Here is a 13,056-nt window from a genome sequence, read left to right as displayed (position 1 = left end):
GTTCAGCTATATTTGGATATGCTCCAGTATACTCTTCCCCTCTCCCAAGCAGGCTGGATGATTGAATAGCCTAACGGTATTTAAAAAGTTCATCTAAAGAGATTTTACTCCTTTTTCTTAATTTGGAGGATGTGTGAGCACCTCAAGTTTTGGCTAATATTGCCAAAAGCTGCAAACGTTCAATACCTTATTGCATCAATCTCCCAAATTAGTATTATTTCATGTTTCTGAAGATGCATTTTCGTAGGTCCTACTAGTTTTATCAGGTAAGTACTGTATTTGTATATAAACAACATCTTAGGAGTTTTAGCTCTCTCCCTTCCCAGCAGTCTTCCTGCAATTAAGCTTCTTCAATAAGTATGTTTTTCCTCTTCTCAGTTCTTGGCACGAATAATGCGGAGAAGAAGTCTTCTGGTGACGCTGACATGGTCAAACATCTGTTAGCTGAGGTATGCTTATCTCTGTAATGCCATGGTAATGTCTTTGAGGACTTTTATTTGAGGAACGGTTTTATTCAGCTACTGGCAGTTTTGATGCCGTTATTTTCAGGAGCTGAAGATGAGCACATTCGCAGTGAGAAGCTGACCATTTGGTTGCACCGCCTTGGAAACAAAGTTTAAAAATACTGTGGGTGCTCAGGGAGCCAGTGAGGTGCAGGAAAGTTTTCTTCTGCTGTCCTGTTGCTCCTTTGCTTCTACGCTCTCATCACTATTCAAGTTAAGCAGTATGTTCTGGAGAAAGTGTCAATTGGAAGACCACAGACTTAAGTACATGTGGCTTCTGTGTATGACTGAGCAGAGCCCCTATAACCTCCCCAGTACTCGGTAAAAAAAAACCGCAAATTGTCCCCACTTTTAGTGCTTTCCTCCCCGCTCCTCCCTCCCCAGGCATTTGTAATGACTGGAATAGAATGCACTGTATTGAGAAACAGAGTTACAGATGTTTTCTGGATCCAAATGATGGAGCATTAGTAATTGTTCTAACGGTGTTGATCCATTAAACGGTGGTGATACATTAAACAGTAGCTGGGAAGATCTATAACTGCTCTGAATTTAATTGTTATCTGATCGACAGTAGACATTTCTTCTCATTTGGTGAGCAGAAAGATCGGGACCTGGAATTGGCAGCTCGAATTGGACAAGCCCTCCTTAAGCGAAACCATCTGTTGACGGAACAGAATGAAGCACTAGAAGAACAGTTAGGACAGACTCTAGATCGAGTGAGTTATCTTTGGTTTTACTTTCTTTTTTTCTTGTTATTTCCCCTTTTAGTTTTTTTTTTCCCCCCTCCTTTTGATGTTGTTCTTCTTGCTATCATCATAAAAAAAAAAGAGGATTAATAAAAATATATTATTTCGTTGTGAAAGCAGATGTTTGCTGCTCTTACCTTACAGAAGTATACTTAGATGTCATTGTCCTAATTCATCAATCCTAATTCAGTCAGTTTTCTTGATCCAAGAATCAGCTGTGAAGACTGCATGTTGCAATTACGGAGAAGTTATGAGAATGCTAGGTATTTATTATGATATATCTACAACAGGATTGCATTTTCAAAGTGTATTTTGACCATCAGGCTGATGTCCTCCCCTTAAACTAAGAATCTAATAATCTAAGTCAAAATAAGTAGTTGGTATCTGGCATGACCTACTACATAACAGCTTCACAGGTGAGTGAACAGCCAGAAGATGAGCTGGCTTAGTGGGATGCTTGTATTAAGAATAAAATTTTATTCTTAATACAAGCAAATATATAAAACTTAATAAAAACTGACTTCTGCTGAAGGTCTTCACTCCTTCTCTTCCTTTAACTACAGATTCTTGATCTAATCGTTTCTTTGGTTTGGTTTTTTTCTTAAAAAAGGATAAATAGCTGACAAATGATAAACATCTCCAGTTTTTTAACCCTGATATCAAGAGAGTGAAATGAGTTCAGCTGCTTGTGTAAAACAGTAGGTTAGTAATAAAAACATACTCAAACTTATGCATTCACATAAAACTTTAGATGGAAAAGTAGGATTTATCTAGATGAGATCTCTCTTGTCTTTTTATTCATCCTACAGTTCATTTAATATATGCACTGGGGAGGGAGTGTGGTACCGAAACAGATGTCTATCAGTCCTTTTCTCCAGGAAGCTGCAGTTCAGAAAAATGGTTCTAATCAAAAAATGAGCTAGCATGTTAAAATGTAATCATCTCTCAAAGCAGCTGGAAAATTATTTTCAAGTATATTATTTAAAAAGTAAATTTGATTGTCCATTCTTGTGTTATCTTGAATTTCAGTCTCACACTGTTAAAATGATGATTTTGTGAACTTTCTCTAAAATAAATGGAGGTTGAATCTTCTGTGCAAATAAAAGTACGTGAATCATGACCTGTGAGCTATTTTTTAATCTTAGACTGCAGCAATGATGTTCCAAGAGACTGCATAACTAATGCACTGTAACATTATATAACTACAGTATGTTTTACGAGCTGCTGACCTTCTTTTGTTGTAGGTTAACCAGCTGCAGCACGAGCTGTCAAAGAAGGATGACCTGCTTCGCGTGGTTTCCATCGCTTCCGAGGAGAGCGAAACAGATTCCAGCTGTTCCACGCCACTTCGGTTCAACGAGTCTTTCAATGTATCACACGATCTGTTGCAGCTGGATGTCTTGCAGGAGAAACTCAGAGAGCTGGAAGAGGAGAACCTTGCTCTCCGATCGAAGGTATATTGAACAGGGTATCCCTGGGTATGGAATAAATCAGGATGGTTAAAAAATCCAGCGTCTGGATTTCTCTTGAAGCATGTGACTGTTCTGTGTTGCTGTATACAAATCATACCCAAACACTTTCCCTCCACCCCCTACATCGTTCTGGTTCTTTCACTACTCATTATCTCCAGAGTCCTCTAGTAATCCTTCCTCAGAGCCTTTATAGTTGGAGAAAGAATATGGGAACTGATGGAAGCACCCAGCAAAAAGTACTTGGACCCCTCAGGCTCACAAGCTTGTGCGACCTGCATTGATAAGAATCTGACTGGGATATGTGGTATTTGGGGAATTCCATTGTGTTACCATTACGTTTTTGTCTGCCTGTATTAGACTTTAATGGTTAATAACCTTCTACAGAAATTATTTCAAAGACGCAGTCTTGACAATGTAATTAGTCTCTGTATTTTAATTGGTCTCTTTTGTGTATAAAACATGAATACAAGCACCGTGCTGTTGCAAGGCTAGAGGCTAAGTGGCCAGACAAAATAATGGCTATAAAAGTCATGGAACCAACAGCAAAGATTATAAGAATCAAAATCTGCAGATGCAGTGCCTCTCCCTCAAAGGCAGAGAGCGGAGCTTGTAAAATAGGAGATTTGGGTAGAAGTGGATTCTTCCGTTGTTTTCCCGGAAAGGGGAGTGGTGTTTGTAAGAAAGGTGGGTGGCTTTTACTTAGTGTGTGGTATCTTTTTTTTTTTTCCTTTTTTTAAGTGAGCCTTTCACCGTGTGAGCTTGTTACAGCCATACAGCAGAGACTAAATTCCTTTAATGTAAGCAAAATATACTCTTCCCTTGTTTTATCTCCAAAATATTCAGCCTGTGATGCGCATTCTTCCTAAAACTCATTAACACCAGATGGATAGTTTAGTAATGCTGCAGGAATAAAACAAGAGAAGATCAGACTGCTTTTATATGCTTCTAACCCTGTACATGCGTAACTGTACTTGTGTTTGCTTGGATAATCTTTAAACCCATTTACTAAGTTTTTATAGTGAGACATTTAGCAGCAAACCGTCCTTTTATCTGTGCAAAGTTCAACATTGTCATCCTCACAATCAAACCAGAAGTTGTTTAGACCTGTTGTGATGCTTGGTCTCTTCACACAGAAAACTTACAGTCTAAGTAATTAGCTGGGCAATGTGGAGGAAACCTGTTCTACTAGAGCTTTTCAGTGCCTTAGAAGATTTGGCTAACATCATTCAGTTTTCAAGATTTCTTTGCCTTAAGAAGTCTTGAAGCAAATTCAATTGCTTACTTTTGATTACTGTTGGTTTACTCCCTATGAGACACCAGGTTTTGTTCATGTGTCTTTGTCTTTCACTCGGAAGACCTTTACAATTCAGGGAAGCAGGTTATGGTGGAAAAAATGGTTAAGAAGTATGGCCAGATGCATATAAAGATAGATGAGGGGAGACTCTTCAGTTTAAGAATTTCAGAAATAAAAATTTATGACAGTAACATGTGTATAGATAAACTGAAATTAGAATACCAGTAATTTTCTTCAAGGCTTGCCATCTGAAGACAGAAACCATTACCTACGAAGAGAAGGAACAGCAGCTGGTTAATGACTGTGTCAGAGAGCTCCGTGAGTATCCAGGCTGTATCTTGCAGTGGCAAAACGTTATTTGAAATGCCCCCTGCCTAGACCTTTGTAGTTATTCCTGAATCAAAAAATGAACTTCAGTAATTTATGCTAATTATTCAAGTGTTGCTCTTTACCCAAGTGGAAATTGGATTCTGTGTTTCATCAGGCTTCGCTCTGACATAAGGCTTTGGGTGTGTGTGTTGTGTCTAGAGGCAGAAAATGAACGCAAAATCTCATGTCCATAAACCTCCTGAACTGAAGCCTACACACACTGGAATATCAACAAAATGTATTTCTTGTGTGGAGTGTTCAGCACACTTCACACTGAAGTGTGTCAGTGCATAGACCCTTAAATGCTCATTCTAAATTATTATATATCTATGAACACGTTATCTAATTTTTAAAATATATATAACGAACCAGAGATTTTAAATTGGAAAGTGTTTTAATTTGTCTAGAACAGTTGTTCATGTCTGCTCTGGGAAATACTTGTTTACAAAGACTTGCAGTTACCTTTATACAATGCATGTGAAGTATTCTGAAACAATAAGGAATATATATAAAGGAAATATATATCCTTTGCAAATAGAAGTTACTGCATATAACCTTTCCTATTTTCCATCAACGAAAATGTCTGTGAGTTCTGTTTTTCCAATTTTATAGCACTTTTAGGCATGTTAGGTTATTTAGACTCACAGAAGGAATCTTCTCTCACAGGAGATCTGGTCTACAGGTTTCAGATTTATATCTCTGGGGAAAAGATACCTGACTGTGAGCTTAAATGTCCACAGGCCCAGGGACAGCATCTTTTTCTGCCGTAAATCCATGAGGTGCAATAACCACTACATTTGTAGTGTAGCCTTTCCGTAAGATTGATCAGAATTTATGATGACTCTGCTGTGCTCTCAAGGCATATATACAAGCAGGACTAACTGCATAAAAGTATTTCAGCTTTTTGAGTTGCTTTGTCTTCTCACTTGATGAAGTGCCTGCTCAGAGGCAAAAAGAAACTGGAAACTGTATGCAGTGGGAATAGGTAGTGACCAGAATCAGGAACTCGGTAGGTGTGTGCTGTGCTCGGCAAGGTCTGGCAAAATGGCTTTGCTGAAGATCGGTTCAGAGCCTGACTTCTTCAGCATATCCCAAGTCTGGCCTTAGTCACGAGCCAGCATGTCATTTGAAATTGTTTATAGCAGCTTTCCTTGCACTTTATGAGGTCACTTCACATACCTGTGCTACGTATTTCAGGTTCTGTGTGCTTAGCTCATAACATGTTACACCTGCATTTGAAGTCAGCTCTTTCTCCTCTACCTCTCCACTGTTTATCACACTTACGGATGTTCTAAAGTACTTACTCTTACGTTCTGTGAAATGATTTCCTGAGAGTATTGGTAATTTTCCCGATGTTGACTTTCACTTTCTGGGTTTTGGGTTTGTTTTGGTTGTTGAGGAACTCTGTCTACTCTGTCTACTAAGTTCCTTTTCTGTTTTGTAGGGCAAACAAATGCTCAAATTTCCAGAATAACGGAGGAGTTGTCAGAGAAGAGTGAGGAGTTGGTTCGCTACCAGGAAGAAATCTCATCCCTGTTGTCTCAGATTGTTGATCTTCAGCATAAACTCAAAGAAGTAAGAGAATGCCGATGAGTGGTGTATGCGCGCACGTGTGTGTGTGTGTGGTGCTTAGAGCAGGTAAAAATTGACCTTCAGGCTGGGGAGTTGTGCCACAAGAGAGTGGCTCTTTCAGGAAAATATGGCAGAGGATCAGCTTTCTCAGGGAAACCAGCTGAGGAAATTTCTGTCTTTTTTTGCTTTCAGCATGTGATTGAAAAAGAGGAGCTGAAACTTCACTTACAAGCTTCCAAAGATGCTCAGAGGCAACTGACAGCAGAGGTAATTAAGGCTTCTGTGTATATATGTATTTAGATAAACGTTTGGAATAGAATACACGAGGAAGAAAACAAAGAGAGAACAGGAGCTATTGCTTTTTAGTTATGTTCTGGTTAAGATGGTTACAATAACCATCTCAAATGCTTGAATAGAGAAAAAAATTAAAATATAGTTTGAGGAAAAAATGAAAATAAAAAGGCTGATTGTAGAAAATTAAAGAACGTGAGTGAATAGCAAAAAAAGGAGAAGAAAAAGGTAATTTTTTTTCATGTTTCTTTGTTGTTGGAGTCATATGGTTGGAGGAAAACAACATTTTTATTTAAGTTTACACAGATATTTTTGTAGTTCATGGGAGTGTAAAAGGCACGGGAGGCGTTCCAAGTAGGGATCTTCCCGTTCTGGGTAGCTGTGAGAAGAAGAATGCTAATATTACTGATTGTATCAACACAATACTGGAGCTCTCTGTTTTTACTTCTTTAGCGTCAGCAGTTACTGTATTTGCAGAGTTCTTTGGTGTATTTTCCTTTGGATTTCATCATACTTTTTGAGTCTTGATTTGGACTTCATGCTTCCCTACTAAAATCAGCATGGGTGCTGTGCTGCACATTGTCCATTCCAGATACAGTTGGGAAAAACACTGCAGTGTTAGATCGATCGATACAGGTTTCTGCGGGAGTTAATTCAGTTTCCTTCTGTCTTTTCTTTGAACCTTACTGGTAGCGTGTGATGGCCTCTGTTTCTCTTTCAGCTACATGAGTTGCAGGATCGGAATGCAGAGTGTCTGGGGATGCTGCACGAATCACAAGAAGAAGTGAAGTCGCTGCGCAGCAGAGCCAGCTCTGTCGCTTGTCTCTGCCACCTCCAGTCATGCAGAGCATTTCCTCTGGTAATAACTACTGCTAGCATGGCCTGACACCTGCTGGCACAGAGAGCCTCTAGTAGCATCAAAGTATTTGAGTAAAACAAGTACAGGAGCTGCAGCAGGAACTGTTTTGTAGGAGGCAAAGCAGCTGATCTGTTTTTTGTTTGGCTGGTTTTTTATTTAAATTATTTAATGTGTACAACACTGAGAATTTTGTGAATTAGAAGACTAACCATTTGCTTGACACATTGTGATACTAAAATTATTTTTCCTTTTTATATGGCTTTTCTTTTAAATAAGGGAATTGGTATGTTCTACAGGCAGTGCTGGGTTGTGCTCGTACATTGTTCGATGTTGATGGGAACTTTACATCTTGACAGTGTTTCTTTAAGAAACGAAGCATCTTTTCAAGAGTTCAGACAGTGTTTTTTCCTCTATGTAGTTTATGATGTAGTTTTACGTCCCTGTTTTGTGAGATTAAATTTTAAGTATCATAGAAATACATGACCTTAGACTAATCGCCAGAGATGACTAAATGAGTGGAAAAGGATTAAAGGCGTTTATTTTCCTCCTCTTGTTAGTGTCAGCTATGTTCTGGTTACCGTTCTAGGAAAAATTTCTGGGCTGTGTTGGAGATTTGTCAGATTTTGGTTGGTTGTTCTGTGTACAGAATCCCTCGCGCACGTGTCTGGCGTTGTAAGAAGTGCTCTTACAATTGTTGCTTTAAAAACTGACATAAAGAGTACTAAGAAAAAGCAGATGTTGCTAATCAAAACCGAACCCATACTAGTTATACATAAGCGTAGTTATGGTGGAAAATTCACCCTCATTCCCTTCTTTGGAGACCGAAGGGTTTGTCAGAAACATGCTGATACAGGGGAAGCAAATGGGGATTTCTCTTAAAGTCATTTTTTTAGAGATGTTTTGTATTAAAATTGTTAGGAGGAAGGTTTGAATCTAACCTGCCTATTCTTCTGGTTCCCCTTTTTCACTAGGATTCCCTTGCAGCAGAAATTGAAGGGACAATGTGGAAGGAATTGAGTCAGGGTGATGAATCTGTTCTTTCCAAGCGGAAGTATGTTTTTGGATCTCTATGTGCTAATTTTGCTTTTTTTTTTCCATATGTACCTACTAAGTAAGGTAGAAACTGATTACTGAAAAATCTAAATGCAAGTGTTCCCCCTGTACTAAGTTTCTTACATAATTAAAAAAAAGCTTTGTAGTATTTGGTAGTCTTTTCAACTTTGAAACCTAATATCCTTATTTGGTTCTATAAGGAAGTTGGGAATTTGCTAAAAGGATGTTATTTCATCCTTTAATCTGTAGGATTTTTGATGCAAATTCTCTGATGTACAGCATTTGTTTTATCCCTTCTGATGCTTGCAGAAAAAATCTCAGGCAAATGAAATTATAGTTGGAAGACTGACAACAAATTCCAAAGTGCTGAAGACCTGTTCCTGGACCTCTTACTCTGAGCAAGAAGTAATAAATTAAATATACTTTGTAAGGCATATATAAATTAAATACATACAAGTTATGCTCCTGAGTGTTCTCAAGTGGTTGTCAATAGAGGTTCAGGTCTTTCAGATCAAAGTGATAATTCTGATTTTAATAGAATAGTACTCCTGATAACATGAGTGTCTTGAGCAATCCTTTCTTTCTGGGCTTAAATCTTTTTAATCTGCAGACTTTTGAAAGTCTGCTGTTCAGAGCCTTTGTTATATATTACATGTTCTTCAAAATGCTTTTGAAAACCACATTTGTTTGCTTGGCTTTTCTGCAGGGGTCAACAGAAACGAGTGTTTGACACCGTCAGAGTTGCTAACATCGCTCGTGGCCACGACTCCTCCTTTCCTGCCCCGCTGCCAATCCCCGGATCTAATCAGTCCAGTGTTGTTATGACAGCAAAGCCCTTCCAGTCTGGCGTGCCCCAGCTGGAGAGCCACACACGGATGACCCAGAGGAGCAAATCTGAGAAGAGTTTGAAGTAGGAAACACACCCTTTTTTCTTCTTCTATACTAACTGACTCAAAAAATAACTCCAGATTGGACCTCTGCTGTGTAAGAGAGAAATAGTTAATGTAATGATCTAAGTGTATATTATTATTTGATGTATCTCACAGAGACAATCAGAACCCTGGCCCGCCAGGAACCCCTGAAGACAGTGACTTAGTCACAGCTCTGCACAGACTCTCCCTCCGTCGTCAGAACTACCTGAATGAGAAGCAGTTCTTTGAGGAGGAATGGGAGCGAAAAATGCATTTGCTGGCTGAGCAGGAAGAAGAGGCTAGTGGCTGTAGCACACCGGCAGAGAGCTGTTTTTCCCTGGGTACAAACTCAGAATTTCCCGATCTCTCTGCCAGCTCAAGTAATCTCCGTGTCCTCCTACCAGAAAAACTGCAAATTGTCAAACCCATTGAAGGTAAGAGGGTGACCTTCCTTCTCTTGTTAGCAGAAAAAGGATTTTACAGTAACTTGCCAGCTGAATCGTTGTTGGTGTGTGCTGTAAGAGGGAGTAGTCCTGTTTGACAGGCTCTGTGCCAACGAGCTCATGGGTATCGCTTGCTCCTTGTCTTTCCCACACGGCGCGAAGCGCTGGGCTTTGCCTTGGCATTGCCACGCGAGCGTGACCTGTCCGTTCCAGGGCTGCTACTGCTTGTCTGGAGTTATTTCGTTAGTGAGCCCCTGCTGTCTGTTGGAGCGGGGGAGGCCACAGAAATGGTCAGAGGGCTGGAACACCTCTCCTGTGAGGACAGGCTGAGGGTGCTGGGCTTGTTCAGCCTGGAGAAGAGAAGGCTCCAGGAAGACCTTCTTCAGTACTTTAAGGGCGACTATAAGAAAAATGGGGACAATCTTTTTAGCAGGATGTGTTGCGATATAGGACAACGTGACATGTGGAAAACAGACTCCACAATCGATTTAGATTGTGAAGTAGGTATGTTCGTTCAGCACTGAGCAGCACGGGGGGGAGGTCTCACCAAAGTCGTGCGCGCCGCGTGGCGTTTGCGTTGGAGATATATACGGTTCAGTGTTGTATATACGTGAGGTTTCAAAAGATGCCTATGCATATGCATGACCTGTCCCTAATTCATATTAAATGACACAGTAGAACTCATTTTACATAAATTCCTCCCAACTGCGCTTGCGCAGTGCCTTATGGTGGTGGTCGTTGAGGGTCATGGGGATGAAGGCTGTGAGTTCCTCTTCATCACCACTGGTTAACCCCTGTCCTTGCGCAGACTCGGTTGCTTCTTAGCTCGTATCCAAACTGCAGGGTTGATTTCAACTGGTTCTTATCAGGAGCTGCCTTTAAGATTAACCGCAGCTCTTCTTCTACAATGCCTGACTATCGTTAGGCGTTAGCGATCAATCTACAAGGTTAAACAACAGCCTTGCCCTGGCCTAGGTTCATTAATCTGTTAGTTCTCCTATAATCCCCTTTTCACAATGAGTAATGATTTTAAACTAAAAAAGGTAGTTTTAGATTAGATAGAAGGAAGGAATCTTTATGGTGAGGTTGGTGAAACACTGGAACAGGCTGCCCAGAGGGAGTGGTAGAAGCCCCATCCCTGGAGACATCCCAGGTCAGGCTGGGTGGGGCTCTGAGCAACCTGATCCAGTTAAGGATGTCCCTGCTCACGGCAGGGGGTTGGACTAGATCACCTGTACAGGTCCCTTCCAATGCAAACCACTCTATGATTCTCTAATCCTGTGAATACAAGAGTTGGGAATGGCTCTCTGAGATGCTTTTTTTTGGTCACGTCAGGATCTCAGACCCTTTTTCACTGGCAGCAGCTTGCTCGACCAAACCTAGGCACCATTCTTGACCCAAGACCGGGTGTTGTGACAAAAGGTTTTACTCCTCTGTCTGGTGATACTGTCTACCACATCTCCGGCTTGGAGGAGGATGATGAGGAAGAAGCTGAAGGAGGTGTGACATTTCAAGTGCAGCAGTCTTCCCTGGAGGAGAAGAAGCGTACAGCGGCAAAGCCAGCGGCAGGGATTTTCCTGCCACCTGTTACTTCAGCAGCGGTACCACTCACCGGTAAGAAGCACGGTCAGTGTGTTTTTTCTCTTTTTGTTTTCCACTGTCTGTTTCTCAGTGGAAAGTATTTGACCTTGCGACAACGCTGTCTTTGCTGTCTCTGTTCTTTATAGAATAACAGAAAGAAATATTTTTAAAAAATCACTTATGTATTATTTAATAAAGAATATAGTAGTATTTGTTACATGTTTACAGAAATGGTTATAAAATCAACGAATATAAAAAAACAAAATTGAAAAAAATTAATAAATAAAAACTAGCAGTGATAACTTAAACTTTTTTTTGATTGGTTCTTACCTGTCTTCATTTTTGCTCTCAATGGATATAAATTCTCTGTGTTGCAGCCTTGAATCCAGGGAAGTGTCTGTCTTCCACAAATTCCACATTTACATTTACTACCTGTAGGATCCTTCACCCATCTGATGTCACTCAAGTTACTCCCAGGTACGACGCCTGCCGACATCCCAACTGTTGCTGCATAAAATTAAACATTTGCTTTCTGACTTCTGATATATGAACCAGTTTTAAAAACAAGTAATTCAGCCAGGGAACACCGAGATTGTTATTCATACAGGTAGTTGTAGTTGCAAAAGGGAAACTTGAAATTCTGAAGAATAGGAGTTGAAACACATTAGACTAACTTGAAGTAAATTTATAAATACCAAATGCCTTGTATCATATACCTATTGTAAAAAATAAAAGATTCTATGACAGAATTGGAAAAAGAATTATCATAATTTTTTTAAACTAAGTACCAGACATCTGTATTGATATTCTGATACAGTATAGGTGGCCACAGAAGGTAAATTCATTAATACTTACGCAAAAATCTCTCTGCCAACCTAGTAACTTGTAAATATTTTGCAGAAAAATAATTCTGAATCTATTAAAGCTAAAACTGTTACAGCTAATAACAAGTGTCCTTTTTTCCCACACCTTCTGGGTACTAAAAGGCAAATAGAGAGCAGAGCGGGTATAAAGGTGTCTAATGTGTGTTCCATTTTTATTTCAGCTCCGTGGGTGCCCCGTTTTCACTTAAGAATGCTGGCAGCAGTCTTGGAAATGCCGCAGTGAGCACTCCGGCCGTTTCTTACAGGCTTAGCGTTGGAGAATTTCTAACCAACAGAAGAGATGCAACAACTACTTTGAGCAGCACAAGCGGTCTGCCGAAACTTCTGCAAGAACAAGGCATCTCTGCCAAGGTTTATGATAGCCCTGGATTGGAAAAACTGCCTTTGCTACAGCCCCCTCGAACTCTCCCCGTTCCTTCTACTCCACCAAATTCTCCCTCACATTCACCTTGTCCTTCCCCTCCGCTGTTTGAACCTCGAGCGCATCACTCAGAAACTTTCCTGGCTTCTCGACCAGCAGAAACGTTCTTGCAAGAAATGTACGGCCTGAAGCCCTCGCGCAAAGCTCCGGACGTCGGCCAGCTGAAGATGAACCTGGTGGAGAGACTGAAGAGGCTGGGTATTGCCAGGGTGGTCAAGTTCCCTGATGCACAGGACCACGGGAAGAATCAGGGGCCAGAGGTTAGCTTGCAGAGGCAGGACTCAGCCGTGTTTTTAAATGCAGGTAGCAACTTAATGGCGGGGCTGAGGAGAAACCAGAGTCTTCCAGCCATGATTGGAGCATTGGGAGCTCCAGTTTGCACACAGTCCTCAAAAATGGGTACCTTAAAGGAGAACTGACTGGGCTGAAAAACGATCGACTTCTAGCATAGTAGATAATCCATGAGGGATAAATATCCAGCACAGGCATCGTGTGATGTGCTACGGGAAAGTTGGAGAAGGCACGTGCATGTTGAACATGTGGGAGAGAGAAGAGTTGGGATCAAGGAGGAAAAGAACATGGCTTGGGTCTGAGAAAGAAGGCTTTTGTAGAAGATCAGAAAGAAGAAACCAAAGCTTAGTTTTGAGGTCCCCTTCA

The 13,056-nt window shown here is 40.6% G+C and overlaps 1 protein-coding gene across 1 annotated transcript; it reads left to right on the top strand.

The window, feature by feature from the left end:
* The first annotated feature begins 359 nt into the window (after positions 1–359).
* Positions 360–12,818, top strand: TRAK2 (trafficking protein, kinesin binding 2). The gene is made up of 13 exons (XM_009868145.1): positions 360–449; positions 1,103–1,219; positions 2,494–2,703; positions 4,255–4,333; positions 5,829–5,959; positions 6,149–6,223; positions 6,969–7,106; positions 8,078–8,157; positions 8,866–9,069; positions 9,206–9,504; positions 10,849–11,127; positions 11,472–11,571; positions 12,140–12,818. Exons 1-13 carry the CDS (start codon positions 360–362, stop codon positions 12,816–12,818), a joined length of 2,481 nt encoding a protein of 826 aa, XP_009866447.1.
* Positions 12,819–13,056: the final 238 nt, after the last annotated feature.

Source organism: Apaloderma vittatum, unplaced genomic scaffold, assembly GCF_000703405.1.
Source record: "Apaloderma vittatum isolate BGI_N311 unplaced genomic scaffold, ASM70340v1 scaffold44034, whole genome shotgun sequence".
Classification (NCBI taxonomy): Eukaryota; Metazoa; Chordata; class Aves; order Trogoniformes; family Trogonidae; genus Apaloderma; species Apaloderma vittatum.
Note: the sequence above shows the minus strand (reverse complement) of the source record. Positions and strands in the feature narration are given on the sequence as shown.

Bases quoted from the DNA above. Each gene is read 5' to 3' on its own strand.
- TRAK2 (XM_009868145.1), top strand. From the start codon at position 360: ATGTTTTTCCTCTTCTCAGTTCTTGGCACGAATAATGCGGAGAAGAAG. The intron at 7,107-8,077 runs GTAATAACTACT...CTTTTTCACTAG, and splicing joins CATGCAGAGCATTTCCTCTG to GATTCCCTTGCAGCAGAAAT. The intron at 11,572-12,139 runs GTACGACGCCTG...TTTTTATTTCAG, and splicing joins GTCACTCAAGTTACTCCCAG to CTCCGTGGGTGCCCCGTTTT.